Below are 22176 nucleotides of genomic sequence, written 5' to 3' on the forward strand. Positions count from 1 at the left end.
CACCTCCTACCTCTGTGAGGTCGGCTTTTCTGCTGTTGCCTCTCAAAACAAAATACAGATCTAAACTCAACATTGAGCATGAATTGAGAGTGGCCGTATCAAGTCTGCAACCCCGTTTTAAAAAGAGTTGTAGTGGAAAGCAGCTCATTGCAGCCACTAATACTGATAAAACGTGATGCTCACACATATCTGCACTCATTTAGTTTTGTTTTGCACAGGTTGCACGTTATTGTTGTTTTGAAAAGATATGCAGTAAAACTCTTTATTGCCAAATATTTGAACTTGTTTTGTTTAGTTTTTCACAGGTTGCACTTTGTTATTATCTTGAAAAGATATTCAGTGCAAAGTTAATTGCAGCCACAATAAGCTATTTTTGCCAAATATGAGTTATTTTTTGCACAGATAGAACTTTATTTGCATTGTTCTAACAAAGCGATTGCACATTTTATTTGTTTTTCTCTGATGGAGCAATCTGGTTTACTTGAAAGTGATTCAAATTTTCTTTATTCTATTATTTGAAAAAACACAGATGGAGGAGTCACAAAATGTTGTTATTTCAATAAAAATTCAACATGGACCATTTTGTTACAATGTTGTTGGGGCGGTGGGGCATGAACATTTTTCTTCCTCCAAAGTGGGGCTTGACAGAAAAGGTTCGAGAACCACTGGTCTATAGTCTTAGTCTGGTCTGTACTTAGATTATGAATGTGTGTATGAATCTGTTGGATGCTTAAGATTTTTACTTGTGTCAAAGAATTGGAAAAACTCAACACAATGTAAATGGCCAATAGTGAGTTAAAGAGTAAGGAAAGGGAGAGCCAAAGAATTCTTCAGTTTATACCTCAATAGAATGTTTTTTCTGACATGATACTCTCCTGTCATGTTTCGAGACCTGAACATTTGCGGGGTGTTCTGTTAGTGAGTCTCACAGGCTCATGCTGCATAAGGTCAAGTTGTTCACCTCTCCTCTTCCAATGTGCCCCAGTAGCAGGTGGGCGCCAGCCAACACCAGACAGAAGCACCTTTTGATTTTAACCCTGACGTTGTTGGGCATTTCACATTAAGGTAGTCTGAAGAACTGACATCAATCAGCAGGTCAGTCAATTTGTCTTCTTGTTTTTAAACTCTTTTTATCCATCTCTTGTAAAAGGAGAGACGACTACAACAAGTGGCAGAGTGACCTTCTTGATCCTTACTAACTCTACGGGACACTGATGATTTCAACTGATCAAGTTCTCTTTTGAAATTACATTTCAGGTAAGTGAAATGTTGATTTCATCACATCCAAACATGAAAGCTGAGCAGAATAAATTGGCCCTCAAGGCCTAAACGGGTCGGTTTTAAAAAACACATATCCTTTTAAATGGCCGTAGAGGCACCGAAAGCACTATGACAACCTGCTCTGACGCCTCTACACTGACCTTCAATTTTGGAGCATCAAATAAAACCCAAGCCTTTTTCGTACCCGTTTGGAGAGAGCTAAAGGGGGGGAAAAAGATGTGGATTTTTCCACAGAGGATGATATTTTATTAAAGAAATACATTATTTACTACTACTACTAATAATAATACTGTCGCTTTCACTGGTTAAAATGACAATCATAGCCGGTGTTAAGTCACATCCACTATCAATACTTAACGTAAATTCTGTTTGTAACTTGATACCAGACCAAAATAAATCTGTTGTTGTCGGGTGTGTGAGCTCTCTACAGGAAGGTGTCTGTACTTCTAGCGAAGATTGTTAAGGTAGGAGAAGCCTCGCTGTACACTGAGTGGTTTTGTACTCCCAACAACTCTATCAGAGTGACCTATCTTCCATCAAGTGGATCACATGATGCAAATTTCACATTATTTATTATTCATTCATATCAAATCAATAATTTAAAAGATAAGGCATTAAGGGTTATTTGTAATATACAATATGTTGCCTAAATAGCAACCTTTTCCTGAAATACTGCTGTGTCTGTGTTGTTAGCATTTAAAATGTGATGCCTGCAGTGTGCTATAAGAGCATCAATTGACATGCTTCAAAAAAAGGGCGCATTATGTATCGCTTTCGGTACGATTGGGCCACGACTTTGATGATGTTTTCTTATCTCTTCACGTTCATCATTGCCTTTCAGTCTCAAAAAGTGTGCACCTTTTTTATTCTTATGTTGCTGGAGTTTTCAAACTGCTGATCATCTATGAGAAAGTATCTGGTTAGAACAATGATATACTGTATTTGTAGTATATATAACTTCCCCTTGTAGATCCTTAGTTATAGTGCAGGGGCACTGACAGCTTATCTAGCAGATGGTGAGGTACAGTACTACAGTATATCGACACGATGACTCTCAAAGGAGTTTTGCCACTAGGGAAGGACAACTGAGAGGGAAAAGCCCCAGGCGTTAGGTCTAAGGCTGCAGAATGCTAGGTGGCTTACAATCCCAGTGTCAGTGTATGGCACTCGTTCCAGCTCACTAGCTTTGTGGAAAAGCTCCATCACACCAGTGATTTGTAATTATTGCTTGTGTCAATCAAAATGATATCAAACCAAGTCCCTGTTCATTGTTAAGGTTCTGCTTCCTTTTGCCTGCCTAACTATATTCTCGCCACCTCCTCTCCTGTAGTCTCTCACATCAACACCGATTATTGGGGGTAACTGGTACACAATAAAGATTAAACAATGAAAGTAGGACTGCTGATAATATGGGTTTCACTTTTGTCAAAGTGTAATCAGCTCTTGAAGTGTGATATTTATTTGTGTGATCACACCAGAAGATTGGAGGAACAGAATAGGCTGACAGCCTCTCATTTCCATGAGACGTGGTTGTGAGAAGCAGCAGCTGAACTGAACTGTCACTGCCCAGAAAGACGACTGAGCTTAGGTTGAATTAAATTATCCACAACATGCTGATGCCGCTACCAATTTCAGATAAGGACTTGATGTTCTTCCCACTGTAACTCTCTATAGAGGATTAGATGCAGGATCAGTTTGCACGAGTTTGAGCCATTGTTTTCCTATGATGAAAGCTAAGATGTTGAACATTTGGCAGTGCTACCTTGAGCGTAGGGCAGACTTTACACTTTGATGCAGCTCTAAAAGTACGGTCAGTTTCAACTTTGATCTGTTAGTCAGAGATCTTTCAAAGCACGGCCAATAAGACGGAAGTGATTCTGTGATTAAATCTGAAAGCACTCAGAGATAAATTAAAAGGTTCTCTGTTTTAGAAAAGCTGCTTTCACAATGCCACTCCAACAATTGCCTACCTGCTAAAGCGTTCTGCAGAAAAGCAAAGCATCTTTAAAAACGGTCCAAGACTGCCATGACAGGCAGGTGCTCCGGAGAAAGTCATAGAGCCTTCCTGGTCGCAGTTAGCTAGCTTGGTGCCATGTAAATAATGAAATCATTTGGTGGAAATGTTATCCCAGGCCCAGTTTTTCTTCTGGTTGTGCTCAGTAGCTAGCGCCGTGTTGTACAAGTCCAGGGACACCAGCATTTTCAACTCCTCCATCGTTCATCTGTTCTTCCTTCGCCTACTTCTACTTCCGCGAAGCCCTTCTGATTGGCCAAAGCCAGGCAGTTACCCCCAGAAGTTCAGCACAGTGAACTCTGTGAATGTTCATGTGGGCAGAAATTGATTCATGACCTAAGATCCATGATCGAAACAGCTTCCCTTCTGCCACCTTCCCCTCATGACATGTATGCAAATATACTCAGATGCATGGGAGGCACAACAACTATGTTCATTTTGATTTACTTAGAAAACACAAGTCAGGGCCATTCGGGAAGTTTGGGAAAATTTTCGAACAGCAGATCCATTGATGTGTGGTTGTATGGTTTTATGGTCCTTGCCGTGGCATGGGCCAGCTTGGCCCTCGGAGCCGCAGGCAGCTCAGGTACAAACGGCCCCTCCCAATTTTGACTGATACTTGTTTTTTATGAAAGTGAGGAACTGTGACTCCTTACCTGGCTTACCTGGCTGGTCTTGTTTCAATTCAGTGCAGTGGTAAGTACTGATACAAACTGAGGAGGAAGGTGTCAGCAAGACATCCTAAAGTGTCCTGAAGGTCTTCAGCATCATTAGATCGTCTTTATTCCAGAAATGTATTAGTTGCCCTCTGGGCAGAAGCACAGAAGGCCTCTCTGTTTCTAAGTCCCGGGATGAATTTCAGTCCCAGAACATCCCTGACAGAAACCTGACGCAGTTTTTTTCCTCTCTAGTCAACAGTTCTTAAAATAAGATGAAGGATAAGCCTCAAGTGCTCAACGGACACAATATTTGTTATGGAGACAGACCGCCACTGAGATTTCCTTCTCATTGACACAGCCATACTATCCAAGTCTGGTAGTAAGGTACCTTACACCAGTGAGTACTTTCACAAGTTAGAGGACTCACAGAAGAGAGATAGTCAGGGCTCCTTGATGGCCTTGGTGTTAAAGGTGGTGACCATGAGCCACAATGTCTATGGTTCAAATCCTATTAGGGACCTTCATTGCTTTCGTCATCTCTCACCATAATTTCCTGTCTTCTCTCCTGAGACTCAGTAATAGAGGTTAAAATGCCAAAAAGATACTCAGAAACTAAAAGTGAACTGTCAAAGCAGCAGATAGAGATATCCTAGCTTACAAAAACCCTGTATCCTACATTTCCCATAATGCAACCAATACTCTTCCTTATAAACACAGAGATCTTTCAATCCCTTCCTCATCAGACTTAACATAAGCTCTTACAGATCCCCAGAAGACATTATACAACTGTTTTCACAGTTTGAAGTGAAGGGTTAGGGTTAACCCTATATCATAATCATCAGTGGCGGCTGGTGGAAAATGTTCTAGGTAGGGCATCCTATCAATTTCAGCAAACATCCCAGTATGATTTAATGCAAAAACATTAAAGTATCAAACACGCATTACTACTTTGCAGTTAAATATTTAACATTTATTCCAGCACACAAAAAAGCAGTAAATAACACTTATATAATATAATACAACATGTTTATTGAGATGCCCTATGGACCTTGTTATAGGAGGTAAAGATCAGGAGAAGTAAACATGAAGTGTAATTATGAATACTGATGTTAAATTAAGCTATGATGAGTTTTCACTGTTAATTTACCATCTCAGTTACATGTTGATGCCTCCATGACCAAGTTAAGCAGATGAGACTGAGGACAACTATGTAGAAGAACAGATGTTCACTTTGCCTAATATGTAGCTTGACAGAGTTCTCCATGTGTGTCCTGGTGTTTCCTTACCTCCTCAACCCTCACTCCCTAACTGTCCGTGCTGGATCTGTCCCCGTTGTTTTAAAAAGCTAAATAGGTTATTAGCATGACATCATCCAGCTACCCAAACCTGTCTGGTGTACAGCTAGTACAGAAGCTTCGCATGTACTGCTTCCTTTTCCCGCTAGTCTGCTGTCTGATTGTGAGGTCAGGCTGATCTGATATCAGCTCTTTCACTGCAGTTTATCCGCCAAAGTTCTCCTCTCAAACGAGACCTGGAGGAGTAGTGCTCGCGCTGGCGCTCGCCTGTAGAGAATTCTCCTGACGAGAACGCGCAGCTAGGGGGGCCAAATCGTTTTGGCCCCCCTAGCTGAATCTATTTGAGGGCGCTGATTGGCTAAATTGTATGTCACTCATTTATATCTTTAATCAGCAATTGGCTTCATAGACCCGCCTCTTATGGGCCAAAATGATTTTGCCCCCTAGCTGCGCGTTCTGAGACGTGTCGTGCACACAGGCGGAGAGGACGAGCAGACGAGCACACAGGCGGAGAGGACGAGCAGGAAAAGCATATATTTTGCGCAGATATCATATTTTACACATATTACTGGGTACATTCCATAGTTCAAAAACACAAATATTGACAATTTGTATAATTTATGATGATTATTATAATTTTTTTTTTTTTTGTGTGGCTCAAGGTGGGGCCAGGCCCCATTGCCCTCTATTGGCCAGCCGCCACTGATGATCATATATCATAATATCTAAAATATGTCCACAGCAGTACATTGCTTTGCTTCCATGCTGGTACTCCTGTCTGTTTCTCCTAACTCTAGGTAATACACTGACTATGGTGTAGTACCTCATAGAATCCAAACTATCCCTTTCATGTCAAATTAAAGGGATTATTCCCCTTTCATTTGTGTCTGCATAAACAGCCTTTAATCCTAACCTGTACCTGCATAAACTCATATTTAAACTAGTATAAACTATTGTACCCATCTGTTAGCCTGCTCTAGTCTATCTATCAGTCTTCAGTGCCATGACCTAATTAGGAGTAGCAAAAGCATACGTAATTCTGCTCTTTAACGCGCCACTTCCACTGGCCTATAAATCCACTGAGCAAATCTTAAAGTGCTACATGTTAGCATGTTGCGTTGGGTGATGATGTGGCGTCGAGTGGATGCTGAAAATAGGTCACCCTCAGCAAATTCATGAAGACAGCAGGTGTGGTAGCATTCATTGTCCAAGATTTATTTAACATTGATGAACAGAATGTGATGGGTGAAAGGAATGGAAAAGAAGTTGTGTTTAATGTCTTTGTAGTGACAGGTGTGTGTAGAACAGGGTTATAGTGGGCAATCTCTTGTATCATGGTGTATTAATGTCAAACAGAGAAAAATAACTTTATTTAACACAAGCACCCATGCATTGAAAGCACTCACATGTGCATGTTACTTCAATGTACTTCATGCATTAGTGTGTAGAGACAGATTCAGAGCCTGTGTATAAATAATAAATCCTATTCAAAGTCAAAGTCAGCTTTATTGTCAATTTCTCAATATGTACCGAACATACAGAGGAGTTGAAAAAACGTTTCTCTCCAGTCCAACATAAAAAGTGAATACAGATAATACGGTGCAAAATAGATAGAAAAACATTTAGACAACATATATATTAAGAAAAACTATCATTCTGTATTTAGCAGCAGTCGGACATAGGGAGTCTTAAAGACAGGAGGGAGAGAGTTCACCTTCCTAACAGCCTGGTGGACGAAGCTGTTTGAAAGTCTGGTGGTGCAAGCACGGAGGCTCCGGTATCTTCTCCCAGAGGGCAGGAGGCTAAAGAGACTGTGTGAGGGGTGGCTGGAGTCGTGCACAATCATGGTCACTTTGCGGGTGAGGCGGGTGCCGTATATGTCCTGCAGGGAGGGGAGTGAGGCACCAATGATCCTTCCAGCTGTGTTCACTATGCGCTGCAGGGCTTTCCTGTTGTGGTCAGTGCAGCTTCCGCCCCACACAGTGATGCAGTTTGTCAGGATGCCCTCGGTAAAAAGTGCACATGATGGGTGGTGGTGTTCTTGCCTTCTTCAGTTTGCGGAGAAAGTAGAGGCACCGCTGAGCTTTCTTTGCCAGTGATGTTGTGTTGGCTGTCCATGAGAGGTCCTCACTGATGTCCACCCCCAGGAATTTGGTGCTGCTCACTCTCTCTATATCAGCACCATTGATGGTCAGTGGTGGGTGTTTAGTGTGGCCTCTCTGGAAGTCAACAATAATCTCATTGGTCTTGCTGTTATTCAGAAGGAGGTTGTTGTCTCTGCACCACGTGGTCAGAAGGCTGACCTCCTTCCTATAGTGGGTCTCATCGTCATTGGTAATGAGACCAACCAGACTTGTGTCGTCTGCAAATTTGACGATGTGATTGGTGCTGTAGGTTGTGGTGCAGTCGTGTGTCAGCAAGGTGAAGAGCAGTGGACTGAGCACACAGCCTTGAGGGGCCCCTGTGCTCAGTGTGATGCTGCTCGAGGTGTTGTTGCCGACACGTACTGCTTGTGGCCTCTCACTGAGGAAGTCCAGCAGCCAGTTACACAGCGAGGTGTTGAGCCCCAGCTGGTCAAGTTTGAAGATGAGTTTTTGTGGGATTATGGTGTTGAATGCTGAACTAAAGTCTATGAACAGCATTCTCACATATGAGTCTTTAGTGTCCAGATGGGTAAGGGCTGGGTGGAGAGCAGAGCAGATTGCATCCTCCGTGGACCGTTTGGCACGATATGCAAACTGGAAAGGGTCCAGGGTGGGGGGAAGAATGGATTTGATATGCGAGTAGCCGTTCAAAGCACTTCATGATTATGGGGGTCAGTGCCACCGGACGGTAGTCATTAAAGCAGGACGGAGTGGATTTCTTTGGCACAGGTATGATGATGGTGGCCTTGAAGCATGATGGAACAACAGCTTGTCTCAGAGAAGTATTAAAGACATCTGTGAAGACATCCTTAAGCTCCTCTGCGCAGTCCTTCAACACACGACCAGCCATGGCTTCTGGTTAGCCCGAGTGATGATGGTTTTTATATGGGTCACATCATCAATGCACTTACTAATGTAAGAAGTAACAGTGTCTGTGTACTCCTCAATGTCTGTGTGATTGTTGTATGTGGCTGCCTGCTTAAACATTCCCCAGTCTGTTGTGTCAAAGCAGTCTTTGAGAGCGGAAGGGGCCCCTCTGGCCACACCCATACCTGCTTCAGAACCAGTCTGGAGACTTTCACTCTTGGTCTGTACGCTGGCATTAGCAGGACGGTGATGTGGTCAGAGAGTCCTATGTGGGGTAGGGGTGAGGCCTTGTACGCTCCTTTGTGAGTAGTGTAGACCAGATCCAAAATGTTTTCCCCTCTTGTTGGGAAATCAACATGCTGATGTAGTTTTGGAAGGACAGTCTTAAGGTTAGCGTGATTGAAATCTCCAGCGAGGATGGTGAAGCCGTCTGGGTGAGCTGTCGGTTGTTCACTGATGGCCTGATACAGTTCACAAAGTGCCGCACTTCTGTCACTGTTGTTGGGGGTGGGAGGGATTTAAACAACGACTAGCAGAATCGCTGTAAAGGCACCTTATGATCATAAACTCCGCCAGTGGTGAGCAGTGTTTACATACCACAACAGCGTCCCAACACCATGCATCACGGATGTAAACACATACCCCGCCGCCGTGAGTCTTTCCTCCTGTAACAAGGGCTCTGTCTGCTCGGTAACATGTTAGCTGCTCCAGTTGCACAGCGGAGTCTGGGATGTTGTCAGTTAGCCATGTTTCCGTGAAAAGAAGCACACAGCAGTTACTCACGTCTCGCTGCGCCGTCCTCAGCAGTCGTATGTGATCCATTTTATTGTCCAAGGATCGCACATTAGCCATGATAATGGATGGTATGGCTGGGCGAGTTGGATTAGCCGCTAGCCTAGCTCGGATACCTCCGCGCTTGCCGCTCTTCTGCTTCCTCTCACACCACTTGCGGCGCCTCCTTTCCGGGGGAGGAGTAGCAGTGGAGTTCGGTGTGGTCGCAGGCCGGCGGAGTAATCCGAGCTCCGTGATTGTTTCTGCTTGTGCAGTGTCCAGAGGGTTGTGTAGCTTGGTCCTGCCGATGATTAAAACAAAACACCACATGGTCGTGACAGAGAGGGGTCGCTGCGTCTACACGCGCTGCCATCATGAGTCTTGTTTGGGTCAAACACTTGCTTCCTCCTGTAATGAAGGCGTATTTGCAGTTGGCCCTCTCCAGGGCTAGACTGGCCATCTGGCAGACTGGGTAGGCCGATGTGTCTTTGGGGCCAGCACTGGGCTGGTGATGATGAGAAATGTGTCCGTATCGTCCCGCCCCCACATTCTCTATTTGAATGTGTGTGTGTGCTCAGCTGAGAGAATGTGTCCTCACACATAGATAGAGAGTGGAGAGTCTTGAGAGTTTGACAAATATTAGCAAAATAATTGATGATTGAAACACATTAACAACTGCATTGATTGCACAGACAGGAGACATCCTCATTAGAGGGGCTACTTCAGAAAACTCTGGTGGCAGCATCTTGACGATTATGATGCATTGTTTATCTACACCACACAGAAGTATGGGCTAAATGAATGGATGTATGGATGAACGGATATATATATATATATATATATATTTTTTTTTTTTTAATGCGGATTCGCGGGCCACATAAAATTACATTTTTTGTACCAGGATGTACACTGACTACACATGTTTATTTTTGCTGTAAAGTTGGGCATTTTAACATGGAGGTCTATGGGGATTGACTCTCTTCAGAGTCAGCCTCAGTTGGCCATTTGAGGAACAGCATTTTTTGGCACTTCTGTATTGGTTTCATTTTTCAGCACCAGAGGTTGCTGCTTGGATAAAATTAGAGTTGAAACTCTAATTTGCTTAAATAAATTGGTAATTTAGTTTACAGATAGGAGCTGTATTACCTTTGAACTTGTGGAAGACAGCCCAGAGTTCAGCGATGTCAGTGGCAAATGTGATGTCTGTGTCCAGGACGATGACTCTCTGCAGGACGGACGGCAGCGTCTTAGTTAGCACCAGCTTCATCAGGCCGTAGATTCCAGAGTAATGTTTGTTGGGGATCCATGACACCTCAGACTGAGAAAACCCCACAAATACAGGGTTTGGATAATTTGCTTTCAAATGTATTGAATTTAAAAAATGTGTAATATTTTTTCTGTATGCAACAGCTTCCTTAAAATACGGTAAACAGAGCTAACAAGAATCAAAGAAGGGGGCAGTCAGATCATTAAGCACTACAGGATAGCAAGTGAAGTTGAATGCATGTCTGAGTATTTCTGAGGGAAGCTGGGAGTTCGTGAGGTGAAGAGGAGTCGTGTTCTTCACCTTTAGCTCATCTGCATCGTAGAAGTCGACCTTGACTGCAGGGACCATCCAGGTATGGAACAGAGAGGACAGGATCTGCTGAGCAATGGAGTCTGTGATGAAATGGAAATGTAGTGGATTCCGTCTGTGGACAGACACAAACAGAAACAAACATGAATAAGCTCAATGCTCTTTCACAGCACCATCCTGGTTGAAATTGAATAAACTTAAACAACTTCACACAAGGAGTTCTTCAATACAACTACACTAAAAGAGCCATTCTGTCTAATCCATAACATGTTGTGTGAAGTAGGGCTGAACAATGTCTGGAATAACTGGAAAGGAAAAGAAAATAGGAGAAACATGCAGGGACTGTAGTAACAAATTTGGCCTTTTTGCTAAATATTATTGATGCTAATCAACGTGTTAAGTCACTGTTAAATAATAGACTAAAGTAAAGTAACTCTTCTCAAACTAGTAATTACCATGCAGTTGTCAAAATAAGGATATCTATCTAACTTTATTTTGCTTTACTAAACATTACCTAAACACATACTCATACATACAGATTAACTCAGAATTGATTTATTCATGAATTTACTGAGACTTTAAAATAGGTAGACAGGAAACAAGGGACAAGTGGGGGTATAGTGTGCATGACAGGGTCTTGGCTGGAATAGAACTGTTGACTATGCAGTATGTCACTTAAAGGATACGTCTGGTGATATTCTATATGAAAGTGTTCCTCAGTGCCGTAATGCTCCGTTGTTCCAAAAACTGTAGTTTATCTTGACTCAATCCCACATACACTGTCCTGCTGCCACCAAATGTAGATTAATCCACTCCTAAAGATAGTCCCCAACAAATGCATTATTTCCTCCTGCCCGAGTAACCTTTGCTAAAAACTACAGTGACCAGCTGTTTTAGGAAATGACTGAGCCTTTTAAAAAATGAAACTATACATTTGTGCTTGGAGTTGGAAGTCTCAGACTGCTAGGGAATTCAGAAAGTATACAGAGATGGACTAACATATTGTTGGTTTTGGTGTCACCGTTGAATTCCAGCCTTTTCCTTTTTACTGCAGATATTTAAAATGGAACTTTGCTAAAATTAGTAGACTTTCAAGAGACGGATAAACCCAAATTGTCAAAACCCAAATTAGATATGACGACTTAACAACTTAACCTGCATTTATCCCGAAGGCTGTGCCTGCAGTGGATGGATGGGTGTGAATGTTTAGTATTTAGTCCTGTTGGGCAGGCGGAACGTTGCCAACAGTGTATGAGTGAGTGAATGAAATGTAGTGTTAAGGACCTTTGAGTGGACTAAAGACTAGAAAAGTGCTAGTCCATTTACCCTTTATTCAAGTTGTGAAAATTATATTGACACAAGCCCAGCCTTTACTTTTAAAATTGGTGATGTCCCTTTAAGATACCAAGTATGATGGCCACACACATATTCAGGTGTTTCAAGAAGCAACACATTCTCAATTAATGTCAGATGCTTATGGTATTTTCACAGGACCTTTAAGACTAAATGCTAACCCCACATCTACAGTTTCATCTGGATACAAAGACCATGTCATATGATTCAATGGTAAATGGACTGTACTTGTTTAGTGACTTTCTAGTCTTCCGACAACTCAAAGCTCTTTAATGCTACATGTCATCATTCACCCATTCACACCCATTCATACACTGATGACAGGGGCTACCATGCAAGGTGCCACCTGGTAACTAACATTCATACCCATTCACACACTGGAGGCACTGCTGGGGTTAAGTGTCTTGCCCTAGGACACAACGACATGGACTAGCGGAGCCGGGGATCGAACTCGATTCCTCTGATTGAAGGACGACCCTGCTCTACCACTCTTACAGATTGAAAGCTCCAGAACAAGCAAGTAAGGGGAGTAAACATTGTTTGGACAACTTTGACTATATAGTTCAGGAATTAGTGTTTGCAGGCAGCCCTGAGGCTGGTAAAGCAGACGGGGCACATTGATTCATCAGACATGACGCCCAAAGCTTCATCCAAATAAAGATGACACACTCCGTGTTACAGCTCACACACATAGAAGACAGGGTGTGTGCCAAATAGGTATTCATTACTTCCAAATAGTGACACTGAGTTGAGGATGTGAGCACCCTTGGGTGTATTGTGCTGAATGACTTTGGGAATGAATGTGTCAGCTGCACTTGCTCAATAAGTACGGTGGGCTGGGAGCTGTCAAAATGTATCGGAACTCTGGTTGCACACAAGCTGTTAGCAGCAGCAGTGCAAACAGAAAGGGTCTTCACATCCTCCGGACAAACAGCAACTAGCCTTTCACTGGATGCTTGGGATCATGCTGATAAGAAAGCAAATATGTCACGAACATCCTGATCATCAGTGCTGTGCCTATGATAATCTAATCATGTAATCTTCATCATGCAACATAGTTATCTTGTTCCAGTAGACTTTCAGAGTGCACACAGATGCAGATACATTGAGCTCTCTTCTGCTCAGAGAGGAGTGAAGGATTGTTCTGAACCTGAGCGTTCACCTCCATGTAAAGAGGAAGTCACTTCTGTTTCTCTCTCTGTATATAAAGCAGAGGGTCTGCACCTGGGGGCCCCTAAACCCTTGGGCCCCTGGACCTGTGCCGGGTTGGCCCATTGATTAATCCATCCATGTTCCACAACCCAACTAAAAGGTTTGAAGAACACCCTTCTGTAATTCTGCACCTAACCACTTCAGTTATGTGTGGCTCCATCTTTTCCCTAGAAACCAAACCATAGTTGCTCAAGGTTGTCTGAAACCTAGGGGCAGAGGACTTGGCTTGGGAATCACGGACCAAGTATTGAGTGATGACTGGTGGCTGAAGTGTGCCAGTTTGCCTCCCACTACACACGGGTACAACACGCCATCGCTGACTACAGAGGCATCATTAACAAACAGATATGATTGGGATCTGGTGGTTTTTTGCAGGTGTTGTTGAAAAGTACCCTCCTTCCATCTAGTGTCTCCACTTCTTGTTTTTGTGTTTAAAAGGGACAGAGTGTAACATTTAGGGGAATTAATTGGCAGAAAAGGAATATCATATTCATAACTATGTTTCAATCAATGTATAATCACCTGGAAGAAGTAGTGCTCCTTGGCTTAGAAAAAGTCATTTATATCTACAAGGAGCGGGCCGTCTTCACAGAGTCCACCATCTTGCACCTCCATGTTTCTACAGCAGCCAGAACGGACACTGGCTCTAGAGGGAGCCTTTCTCCTTTGATGTTATCTGAAGGTAGGTATGCATTCTGAAACCCGGTGTTAAACGGCCCCGCTGCTAAATAATGAAAGATTGTAGTGTTGATAAGCCCCGACGTTACTGCTGCTTTTTATTAGTACTTTTCAATGTTTTGTCATTTATTATCACGCTGCAGCCAACATCACTGCTCTCTCTGTCAGGCTGAGCTCCTCCAACTACACACACACACACACACACACACACACACACACATATAGACACAAACAAGGGGCGACCAGAGAGGCCGCTGTGGTCAAGTGAACCTGGTGAAGTTACCTGAGTTGACGGCAACTACGTTCCTTACCTGTGTTTCCCCTACCCTTATATTAGGGGGGCACCCAACCCCCTCAACGGCTGCCAATGGTTAAAGGTAATTTAAGGTTCCCTTTCCTATAGAACAGGTCTATACCGTGTTCTGTTATTAAACAAACTAAACAGTCTTATGTTATTTATCTTATTTACACGACTGCATGTCATTTCTGTCTCTACATGGTCGCACGTGTACAATTCTCCTCTGCTCTCTGTATCGCGCACGGCAAAGTTCCGCCCCGATGCGCGCTCACACACACACACACACACACACACACACACACACACAGGTGAGCACGCTCCCACCAGCGGACAGAGAGCGCGAGTCGGAAAATATGTCGCGTCAACCACCTGAAAAGCAGACAACAATATCCCATGTGGTGAAGATGCAACACTCGCTCTCCTGCGAGTAGCTCCAGGTCCAAGTACAGACAAGAGCCCGAGTGCTGCATCACAGAATAGCCTGTCAGCGCCAGTCAAGTTTGACAGCAGGTAAAAATGGTTTATTCTATTATGATTTGATCAATAACATGTTTGGCTCTTCAATGCTGATGATGCATGTCATTTCAGGCAACACTGTCCTTGCATCATTTGAGCCCACAGTTATCCTGGAGCATGAGGCTGTGGTGGGGGCATTCAAGTGCTTGTACTGGCTAATAAAGCATGAAATAGCCCACCACACCAACTATCCAGCCTTGCTGCAACTAGCTAATCTTGTGGGCTGCACCTATTTTGACAAGCTCAATGTAATCTTCTTTTGTAATGGTTTACCATATTTTTTGTTTTGTCTTATGTGATCGCTATATTGACAATGAATTGGATTTTTCTTGCATAAAACGAGTTAAAGAATTCATATAATGCATTCCTCCGCGAATTGCCACCTTATCGTGGTGGAGGAGTTTGAGTGGCTCAGTGATCCTGGGAGCTATGTTGTCTGGGGCATTAGTCCCTGGTAGGGTCTCCCAAGGCAAACAGGTTTCAGGGGAGAGCCCAGACTAAGAGCAGTTCAAAACGACCCCTATCATAGTTAGCCCACGGACTTTAGCCACCTCGCCCGGACCAGGGAAACCGGGGCACCCTCCCGGAGCCAGACCCAGGAGGGGAGCTCGTAGGCAAGCGTCTGGTGGCAGGGCCTTTGCCCATGGGGCCCGGTCGGGCTCAGCCCGAATAAACACCATGGAGCAGCCACCCTGTGGACCCACCACCCGCAGGGACAAACATCGGGGTCGGGTGCTATGCAGACCGGGCGGCGGGTCGGGTGGGAGGCCTGGGCATGCCGATCGCCGGCGGCATAGACTAGCTCTAGGGACGTGGAACGTCACCTCGCTAGCGGAGAAAGAGCCGGAGCTGGTGCAGGAGGTGGAGCGATACCAGCTAGAAATAGTTGGACTCACCTCCACACACTCTTGGAACCAAGCTCCTGGAGAGGGGTTGGACTTTGTCCTTTTCCGGAGTTGCCCAGGGTGAGAGGCGCCGGGCGGGAGTGGGGATACTCACGAGCCCCCGGCTGAGCGCCGCTGTGTTGAAGTTCTCCCCGGAGAACGAGAGGGTCGCCTCCATGTGCCTACGGGTTGCGGGGAGCAAGGCTCTGACTGTGGTTTGTGCTTATGCACCAAACAGCAGTTCGGAGTATCCAGCCTTCTTGGAGTCGGTGGGAGGGGTCCTGGAAAGGGTGCCGCCTACCGACTCCATAGTTCTCCTGGGGGACTTTAACGCTCACGTGGGCAATGACGGAGAAACCTGGCGGGGGGGTGATTGGGAGGAACGGCTTGCCCGATCTGAACCCGAATGGTGTTTCGTTATTGGACTTCTGGGCTTGCCACGGTTTGGCCATAATGAACACTATGTTCGAACATAAGGTAGCTCATAAGTGTACCTGGTACCAGAACACCTTAGGCCGGAGATCAATGATCGACTTTGTAATCGTATCATTTCATTTGCGGCCGTATGTCTTGGACACTCGGGTGAAGAGAGGAGCAGAGCTGTCAACTGATCACCACCTGGTGGTGAGTTGGATCAGATGGCAGGGGAACCGGTTGGAAAGACCCGGCAAACCCAAACATGTAGTGAGGGTAAACTGGGAACTTCTGGCGGAGGACCCTGTCCGGGAGGTCTTTAACTCCCACCTCCGGAAGAACTTCTCACACATCCCGAGGGAGGTTGGGGACACGGAATCCGAGTGGACCATGTTCAAAGCCTCTATTGTGGACGCGGCCGCTAGGAGCTGTGGCCGGAAGGTCATCGGTGCCTGTCGTGGCGGCAACCCGAGATCCCGGTGGTGGACACCGGAGGTGAGGGAAGCCGTCAAGCTGAAGAAGGAGACCTTCAAGGCCTGGTTGGACCAGGGGTCTCCTGAAGCAGCTGACAGGTACCGGCAGGCCAGAAGGGCTGCAGCTGCGGTGGTCGCGAATGCTAAAACTCGGGCATAGGAGGAGTTCGGGGAGGCCATGGAGAGGACTTTCGGTTGGCCTCAAGGAGGTTCTGGCAAACCATCCGACGGCTCAGGAAGGGAAAGCAGGGCTTACCCCAGGCTGTTCTCAGCAGGGGGGGGGAACTGCTAACCCAGACGGAGGACAGGCGGTGGAAAGAGCACTTTGAGGAAATCCTAAACCCGACCAACATGTCCTCTGCAGAGGAGGCAGTGCCTGAGGACCTAGGGGGAGGCTCACCCATATCCCTGGCAGAGGTCGCTGAGGTAGTTAAAAAGCTCCTTGGTGGCAAGGCGCTGGGGATGGATGAGATCCGCCCTGAGATGCTGAAGGCGCTGGACATAGTTGGGCTGTCCTGGCTGACACGCCTCTTCAATGTCGCATGGGGGTCGGGATCAGTGCCCATGGAATAGCAGACCGGGGTGGTGGTTCCCATCTTGAAAAAGGGGGACCGGAGAGTGTGCTCGAATTACCGGGGTATCACACTACTCAGCCTCCCGGGGAAGGCTTATGCCAGGGTGCTGAAAGGAGGCTCCGACCGCTTGTCGAACCTCAGATTCAAGAGGAGCAATGCGGATTCCGTCCCGGCCGTGGAACAGTGGACCAGCTCTTTACCCTCGCAAGACTACTGGAGGGGTTCTGGGAGTTTGCCCAACCAGTCTACATGTGCTTTGTGGACTTGGAGAAGGCTTTCAACCGGGTCCCTCGGGGGGGTCTTGTGGGGGGTGCTGCGGGAGTATGGGGTGCCGGACCCGTTACAACGGGCGATCCGGTCTCTGTACGACTGCAGTAGGAGCTGTGTCCGCATTCTCGGCAATAAGTCAGACACGTTCCCGGTGGGTGTTGGCCTCCGCCAGGGCTGCCCTTTGTCACCGGTCCTGTTCGTGATTTTCATGGACAGGATATCTAGGCGCAGCCTGGGGGCGGAGAACGTCAGTTTCGGGGGTCTCGGGATCGCCTCTCTGCTGTTTGCAGATGATGTGGTCCTGTTAGCCTCCTCGGATCATGACCTCCAGCATTCACTGGGGCGGTTTGCAGCCGAGTGTGAAGCGGCGGGGATGAGAGTTAGCACCTCCAAATCTGAGGCCATGGTTCTCTGCCGGAAACCGGTGGATTGCTCCCTCCAGGTGGGGACGGAGTGCCTACCTCAAGCGAAGGAGTTCAAGTATCTCGGGGTCTTGTTCACGAGTGAGGGTAAGATGGAGCGGGAGATCGACAGGCGGATCGGTGCGGCTGCAGCAGTAAAGCAGGCGCTGCAGCGGACCGTCTTGGTGAAGAGGGAGCTGAGCTGGAAGGCAAAGCTCTCAATTTACCACTCGGTCTACGTTCCTACCCTCACCTATGGTCACGAACTCTGGGTCGTGACCGGAAGGACAAGGTCGCGGCTACAAGCGGCCGAAATGAGTTTCCTTCGTAGGGTGGCCGGGCTCAGCCTTAGAGATAGGGTAAGGAGCTCGGTCATCAGGAGGGAACTTGGAGTCGAGCCGCTACTCCTTCGCGTCGAAAGGAGTCAGCTGAGGTGGTTTGGGCATCTAATTAGGATGCCTCCTGGACGCCTCCCACTGGAGGTTTTCCAGGCACGTCCAACTGGGAAGAGACCCCGGGGAAGACCCAGAACACGCTGGAGAGATTACATCTCCCAGCTGGCCTGGGAACGCCTCGGGATCCCCCAGAATGGGCTGGAACATGTTGCCGGTGAGAGGGAGGTCTGGGTCGGCCTGCTTGGCCTGCTGCCACCGCGACCCGACCCCGGATAAGTGGTGGAAAATGGATGGATGGATGGATATACTGCATTTAATTGTCAAGCATCTTTGAAGAACGGGCCTCTTGGTCTGTGGTCCACTCAAAGTAACTTAAAAATGTGACATTTTCACATGACATTATCATGAACACTATACTGTGTTACTGATATCATTTTGAACCTTTTCAGAACATGACACAGCTGGCCATACTGTCTGAACTGTCCTCAAATATAAGGAGTTTGGTGTCCTGTACCCAACTATGAGCCTGCTGGCTTCCATTGCCCTAACGGTCCCGGAAACTGACTGATGTCTGTGTTCTTCATTCTTCATAAACTTTAATTTGACCCATATTTTACATTTGGTTCCAGTGAGATATTACTGACTAAATATAGTGAATTTGTTGTTTAGATATATTTGAAAAGTAAATTCTAATCCTGTTCTGAATTAATTTGTTTTTAAAATTCTATATATGTTTTTAAAAGCAATAATGTAGTCATGTAAAAGAGCAGAGTGTCGATAAGAGTAGCTCCTAGTTGTACTAAAATCCTAAAGATACCCATCTCTACTGGAAGGCCACTGTAGTTTTCAAATAAGGACAGGTGAGTGGAGGGGTATTTAGTTGGTTGCAATCAGCAACCTCACCACTAGGTGCCACTAAATCATACACACTATTACTTTAACAGCGTAGTGAAACAAGTTATTGTAATTAAATTAATTAAAAAGTAGTTATTATAGTTATTATAAAAAAGTTATTTAAAATAAATTGGGAAAGTGTAAAAGGGCATGGGACATTATGATGCAAGTACAGTATATAATGTACGTCGCCATGCTCTAGTATGTCTCATACGGTTTTTAAGCAATCTTTGGGTTGATACCATTTGTTACACAAATTTGGTGCTGAATTTGACATTTTACCAATCAAGAACTGATCAAAATTGATCAATATATTTTTTTACTGCATGCAAACAACTGTTATCATGAATTGAGGATGTCTGTAAAGTGGAGACTGGTCTGTGCCATGGAATCATTTTCCTCCAAATATCTTGAGGGGAGCAGTCAAGGGACCCCTCAGAAAATTACCTTTTATGTGCCTCTTCTGTGTTGATTTCACACTGACACTGACACTGGCATGTGGGCACGGTCAGTGTTACTATGGGAATGCAGTGTGTTCAGAGCATAGACTGGATAAATATGGACGTAGTCTTCGTGACATCACCAGGACGTTTCTGAAGAGCTGTTGTGAACCTTAAAGTGGATGTGTCTGGCCGTCGCCATCTTGGCAGTGAAGACACAGCCTAAATCTGAAAATGATTTGAGGTGGGTCTGGTTGACGCAGCAGAGCAGACAGCTAGCAGCTAGCACCCTGACACGACACCCACCTCTCATTCAAAGACGCCACGCCCTCAAGTAAGCCTTAATAAAATTGAAATGGGTGAGTTGTATAAAAATTCTCTCCCCGTACAGTTTTCATTAACGGCAATACCAGCTATAGAGTACAAAACTGTTTTTTGTACAAGCCTGTAAACATGTATATTTCTGTAAAGTTGTCCATTTTAACATGGTCTAATGCTGCGTTCACACCAAACGTGGCGCGAATTATTCGCGCGAGTAGATCACATACAAAGTCTATGCACAGACGCAATGAGACTGGCGCGGCCCGAATTTGCGATGGCGCGGCGCGATTGACGCGAATTATGCGGCGCGATTGACACGAATTCGCGTCAAATGCCAAATCACCCCAAACGCGTGAGTTGAAATTTTTCAACTTCGCCAAAATATTCACGTTACGCCCCGGCGCGATAGCCTATCAGCGTTGAGATGTTTCTCCTGTCATCACTGACTTCCTGCCGTTGTTGAATCAGGAAATAAATACTGTAGCCGTCTGTGTTCACCCAGAGCTCTACGATACCTCATATCAATAGAGACCAAACTATGTGTATAAATGTGTGTGTAAACCATATGGTACAAGCAATGAATAGACGCTGCCGTATTTACGTCTAGATGACGTTAGTCTGAGTGTTGGTGGAGCTGCTACAATGTTAGCTTAGCCTAGCACCGGTTCAACCGAGCTGCATTGAGAAGACAAGTAGCCTACAAATCGACATCATTACGTAGTTATTTCAGAGTCCCTTTTTGTCGGTTTATTGCCGTTAAATCACAGCCAAATCAGTTTATTTTGTGTTCATACAGCTGTAGTAAACTGCGACGTGTGGCTCACTAGACACAGTGAACACAGCTCGATAAAATCCACGGAGCTCCTCTGGACTATGTTATGAACCAGACATGATGGCGTTTAGTTTCCCAGGATATCTGTGACACAACACGTACTAAGCAGAAATAGGTTATTTTTTCCACGGTTAATGGCGGACAGTTGAACGGCTTTCAGGGCGATAAGCCACGCCCCCTCTCCGGCGCGATTCACGCGAATGAACACAAATAGTCCCCGGCGAGACCGGCGAATGACGCGAATAAGCGTTTGGTGTGAACACGGCATTAGGGAATTGACTGGCTTTTGAAGCCTCAAGTGGCCATTTGAAGAACTGCAGTTTTTGACACTTTGGTGTTGGCTTCATTTCTCAGCAGCAGAGGTTGCTGCTTGTTTCAGAGTAACGTCTTCTCAACTGTTGATTTTTAGTGATAGCTGTGCTGAAATAAAAGACACACTGCCGTGTAGTCAAAGATAGAAGGTGTTCATCTCTATTTCCCTGTAACTTCTACAGTATTATTGTGTACTTAAGGTCATACAAGAACACAGAAAGAACATAAAAGAAAACGTGCATGTATCTTTCAGGATCTTCACCTCGCTAAAAGGCCATCCTTACCATAATAACACTACTATAGGAGCAACGAAATTCAGACAGAGACTGGCATTATCACAGTTTTGCACGACACTATTCTGCCTCTGTAAGTCCTTTCTTATTTATTTTTTTTACCTATAATGGCCCTAATACGCCATCGTAATGTAGCCTGTTTTTAAAGAGGACAGTTGTCATTTTTACAGCGAAAGCTTTGTCGTTTCTCTAGTGAGGACAGTCTCAGGACATAAACAGCTGCTGTTGGACGTTACAGAATGATGAGAGGCCCCGCTGTCTCACTGAATACAGCAGAAAGAGGCCACTTCTCAGCTGGGACGGCATCGGTCACACAGCGAGAATGATTCTACAGGGCTCTCCATCACCGAGGCAAGAGATGAACTGGTGGCAAGTATTGAATTTACAGTGTAGGCTAAACAACATACGGCTGGAAATTAACTGACTGTATAGTACAGTAACTGTGGCATATATCACTTGAATCTTGTTTCACAGAAAATGTATAGCATATTCAATTTCCCATCAAAAAATCAACAATATAGGAGTAAACACAGCTGGAAATTGTTTGATAAAAGCTGCAGGTCAGCTTACTGCAGGGTCAGGTGGTGTCAGGTGAGTGATTCAGCATGTAGGAATGGATGTATAAATGTTGTGTGAATGGATGTATAAATGTTGTGTGAATGCATGTATAAATGTTGTGTGAATGCATGTATAAATGTTGTGTGAATGAATGTATAAATGTTGTGTGAATGGATGTATAAATGTGTGAATGGATGTATAAATGTGTGAATGGATGTATAAATGTTGTGTGAATGAATGTATAAATGTTGTGTGAATGGATGTATAAATGTGTGAATGGATGTATAAATGTTCTGTGAATGGATGTATAAATGTTCTGTGAATGGATGTATAAATGTTCTGTGAATGGATGTATAAATGTTCTGTGAATGGATGTATAAATGTTGTGTGAATGGATGTATACATGTTGTGTGAATGGATGTATAAATGTCGTGTGAATGGATGTATACA

General features: G+C 45.0%; 1 protein-coding gene across 2 annotated transcripts in view; it reads right to left on the reverse strand.

Moving 5' to 3' along the window:
• Positions 1-22176, reverse strand: part of large1 (LARGE xylosyl- and glucuronyltransferase 1) — a 118231-nt gene that overhangs the window by 52221 nt on the left and 43834 nt on the right. For both annotated transcript variants that reach the window (XM_031869872.1, XM_031869871.1), the window contains exons 5-6: positions 10599-10722; positions 10178-10349 (exon numbers count right to left, since the gene is read on the reverse strand). In XM_031869872.1, the coding sequence (XP_031725732.1) occupies positions 10178-10349; positions 10599-10722 (296 nt within the window). The remainder of the gene's footprint in view (positions 1-10177; positions 10350-10598; positions 10723-22176) is intronic.

This window comes from Anarrhichthys ocellatus, unplaced genomic scaffold, assembly GCF_004355925.1.
Source record: "Anarrhichthys ocellatus isolate YVR2014 unplaced genomic scaffold, GSC_Weel_1.0 scaffold49, whole genome shotgun sequence".
In the NCBI taxonomy this organism is placed as follows: Eukaryota; Metazoa; Chordata; class Actinopteri; order Perciformes; family Anarhichadidae; genus Anarrhichthys; species Anarrhichthys ocellatus.